At 40.7% G+C, this 4,320-nt stretch overlaps 1 protein-coding gene across 1 annotated transcript; it reads right to left on the bottom strand.

Moving 5' to 3' along the window:
• Positions 1-2,484: 2,484 nt before the first annotated feature.
• Positions 2,485-4,102, bottom strand: LOC309889739 (tyrosine-protein phosphatase non-receptor type 2-like). The gene is given in 2 exon segments (XM_082782762.1): positions 2,485-3,662; positions 3,666-4,102. Coding segments are annotated over 2 exon segments (1,164 nt in total). The 5' UTR covers positions 3,957-4,102; the 3' UTR covers positions 2,485-2,789.
• Positions 4,103-4,320: the final 218 nt, after the last annotated feature.

The following is a 4,320-nucleotide window of genomic DNA, read 5'->3' as shown; positions in this document are numbered from 1 at the left end:
CTTCTTCCTGCTTTACAGTATTGATTCTACATTTATGCTTGTTATTACTGGAAAATCCAGAAGTGCTTATAAGCCAAGCTCCACAATGTGAAAATAAGTGTACGCTTTTGATCTCTCTTTATAGACAGTATAGTACAAGTTAAATTTCCCAGATACTTTACTTTCCTTTTCTGAAAGAAGACCTGATCCTGAGAAAGGTTGTGCAGCAGTGATTCTTGGTTTTGTGTCAATATTCTGCTCCTCTTTTGAAGTGTCATAGACAAGCACATTCATAATTAACACACTTGTCTTCTCTTACAGTCACTGCGCTTTTTTGATAAGCAGGTGTACTGGCTAGATTTCCAGTCATTATGTTCATAAACAGCCCACCATGTGAAGAGTTGTTTTGTCCACAATCTATTCTCTTGCATTTGTCAGATGCCCATTTTTAATGATCTTATACATATAGCTTCCTTTGCTTAGCTGCATTTGGACCTCAGTTTTGGTCTCTACCTCTCCCATTTTGGTGGTATTGGAGCTATTTTAATGAAAACTTTCTTGATACAATGAGTCTGAACTTCCCCTGGTACAGTTTTGTGTTGTTCCCTTGTGTCCTGTCATCACTTACTGGAGAGAAGAGAATAGCACCTCCCTCTCCATTTCCCCTCTTCAGGAAGTTGTAGAGAGTAATGTGGCCACCTCTTAGCTCCCTTTTCTCCAGACTAGGCAACGCAGGTGTTCTCAGCCTCTCCTCATAGGACGTGCCCTCCAATCCTTTTTCCAGCTTTTTTGTTGTCATCTGAACACATTTGATAATATTAATATCCTTTTTATAATGAGGAGCCCAGAACTACACATAATATTCAAAGTGAGGCCATACCAGTGCTAAATACAGTAAGACGATCGCCTCTTTTGACTAGCTGAGTATGCGGTGCTTAATGTACCTCAAAATGTTGTTTGCTTTCTTGGCTAGGGAACACTGCTGTCTCATATCAAGCAGGCTGTCAACCAGCACTCCCAGATTCCTTTCTGCAGCACTGCTCACCAGCCACTCATCTCCTAGTCTGTACTTGTGTCTGGCATTACTCTATCCCAGAACTACAATGCAGAACCTTAGTTGAATTTCATGTTACTGCTTGGAACACTGCAAGGGACTGTCTGCCAGCTGGATGCAGCCCCATTCACTACCAGACTTTGAACTCTACCATTGAGCTATTTCATCACTCGGCATAGCATTAACTTGTTTATCTCATAACTGATCAATTTGTCCAGAAAGATGCTGTTAGGGACACCTGTGAAAGACAGCATTGTTTTCTAACTGACTTTTCACTAATCTGGTCAGCTAGAAATTGGCAAATATAGTACGTCCTATTGTCTGATCCTTCAGGTAGGCTTCACCCCAGGCATTTCCTTTATTTTTTATTTTTTATTTTGTGTGAGTGTGTGTGTGTAGAAGTTCATTCAAGAGATTGACTTCCTTGTTGGTTGTCAGATATTTCACCATTCTTTTGATATAGGGTATCAAGCAAAGCATGCCCTCATTTTCAAGTTTTGTCACCAAAGTTTCTTAACCAAATGTGTAGAAACTATAGTTAGATACCTGTCTTTTATTTACCATCCTTTGTAAAATTAGTTGATCCATGAATATTTTCTTGTGCAGGTAACAATAGGTTTGTTATAGTCCTACTCAATACTCAGGATTTATGCCAACGCTTTTGTACATGACCATAAATCACCTTCACGAATCCAGAACATGTGAGTGACAGGAAAAAGAAATATAGGAATGGCAGAATTTCCAATGTTACCTGATTTCAGAATTTGCAAATTAAGTCAGAACAGATTTGTCTTCCGTCCTGTCATTATATATGAAATATCACAGAATCACAGAATCACAGAATTTCTAGGTTGGAAGAGACCTCAAGATCATCGAGTCCAACCTCTGTCCTAACGCTAGCAGTCCCCATTAAACCTTTTTTTTTTGTTTGTTTAATTTTTTATATTTTTTTTTGCACAATCCAAAACCCATTTAATTAATGACTCCATTGACTGCGTGCTTTGCACCTCGCCCTCAGCACCATTCATTGGGCATGCTGGGGTAGCTCCAGCTTTCCCAGCTTCCCTTCCACTAAAGGATGAACAACAAAACATTTCCCCTCCCAGCATTATCCTGAACGTTTTGTGAGTATTTTATAGCAAACATAAGGATTACCAAACCAACTGGTCAGATTAATAAAACAATATTCTTAGTGCTGCATTACAAAAGAAATGTGCAAGTGCTCCTCCCAGCTGAAACTACAACAGTTAGCATTGGAATAATTAAAAATATTTGCATAAAGCCCATTCTAATCAGAATATTTCACAATTTTCTAGTTAAGATAGGGTATCAGAAAACCTGAAGGTGAAACATTTCTGCTTGCTCCAAACAGGCTCTTAACAGTTTCTTCCTAACATAATGCGCACACAACAGCACGTTGTCGATTTAAAAAAATATTTAATGCTGCCAAAAACGTATAAAATACAATAAGAATGGCAGTACAAAACAAAATATTTCCTAATTTATTTCTTTTACATCTTTCTACATTAATACAGGCATTATAAAAACACAAGACAGCAAATTATTTTGTTTTGCAAAGTAGCATGCTGGTGGTGTTCTTCATCCCCTCGCTGTAGTTTACGCTGTAAACAGATAACTGAGGTCTTCTTGGTATTTAACAGACCCCACTTTTGTTCCCGAAGAGGGGCTCATGTCTCACTTTGCATGTCAATAATTTGCAGTTTATAGCTGCAGAATATTCACAAGTCGCGAAGGCTTAGGTGTCAGTCAGTCTCGGCCTTTTTCTTTTTCTTTCAGTCTCATTTAGCTTCTGCTTCATCTGCTGCAGCTTCTGTGCCGTGTTAGCTTTTCTATCCTCTCGCAGCCGTTTTCGGACAGTACATTCAATGTTTCCATCTTGAACTTTAGAGGGCAGGTCAGTATTTTTCTCCGTTTGATCTTTGCTCTCCAGGCCTATGCTGTTCCCATTGTACTTCTCTGTGGTTATTTTGGCTGGGTGTGGAGGAGACTGCTCACAACCTGGTGCTTGGTCCTCCTTAGAGAGCTCCTTCCACCGTTTCTGTATAGTTGAATCCCCCATTATAAACTTTGCTCCTATTACAGCCATATATGAAAACCTTAGTTGATCTGGTGTCTGAATAAGTCCCATTCGGTATTTTCTCATATCCAGTAATACCTTCTTAATATCTACAGAAAATGGGTCCTTTTTTTCCATCAGAACAAGACAAGTGTCTACTAATGAAAACGTGCCGGATCGTCCTATCCCCGCACTACAGTGAACTACTGCAGGTCCGTGCTCAGGACTTAGTGAGCCAGATTCTCTGACTTTAAAAAGGAAGTTGAGGAATGAAGCTGGGGATTCAGGAACTCCAAAATCTGGCCACGTAGTATAATGAAAATGAGATATCATCCTGGACTCGCCACTGTTGATATTTTCTAATTGAAGTAGATGCACTGTGTAATAGGATTTGACATCTTCTGATACTAGCCTCACACGGAAACCTGTTTCACTAAATGTCATAACATCCTCTTCTTTTGTTGGCCAATACTGTGCACATTTCACCGATTCTTTTTCAACAATCCTGTTCAGCATGACAACTGCTTTGTTTTTTTGTTGCCATACCATTAATCAAAAATGACAGCATGTATTAGGCAGTGGACCCTGTGTTAAAATATAGTATCTCTGGGCTTCTTCTATGACCACTAGGCTTGCATTGATATAGTCATTTTCTGTGTTCTGCAGTTTTACTCGACTGTGATCATATGGACTAACATCTCTATATCTGTTTTGATTTCTGTTTTCTGGGTATTTTGCAACTCTATGAGGGTAGTCACTGGATTTATGTCGAATTTCCAGGTATCGCGCCTGCCAGTCGTTCGTGGCGTCGATCTCCTGGAACTCCCGCTCGATGGCGGCGGACATGGCACTGCTGCTGCTGCTGCTGCCGGTAGCGGTGCCGGTGGCGGCGTTAGGGGGAGTGGCTGGAGCGCCAGCTGGCCCGGCGGCCGCCGAGTTGCCCACCCCCGGGGAGCGGCCGAGCGCGCTCCGCTCCGCCCCGCCGCCGCCGCTGCCCGCGCACATAGGGTCACATCTGATATGATTTATTGTTACTTGGAAGGAGGAAGAGTCATAATTGTAACCAAGAAAGACCACCTGAGATATGTAATCTGCCCTTTATGATGTGACAGAATATTTTTTGCTATTGTCTTAATCAGAAAATTTGTTTTGTTTTGTTATAATTAATATAATGTTTTATTACCGAATGCCTCCAAAGAAATGTACTTGG

The sequence above is a fragment of the Aythya marila genome, assembly GCF_965140915.1.
Source record: "Aythya marila genome assembly, chromosome: Z".
In the NCBI taxonomy this organism is placed as follows: Eukaryota; Metazoa; Chordata; class Aves; order Anseriformes; family Anatidae; genus Aythya; species Aythya marila.
The sequence above is the reverse complement of the archived record's forward strand: the minus strand, read 5'-3'. Positions and strand labels throughout refer to the sequence as shown.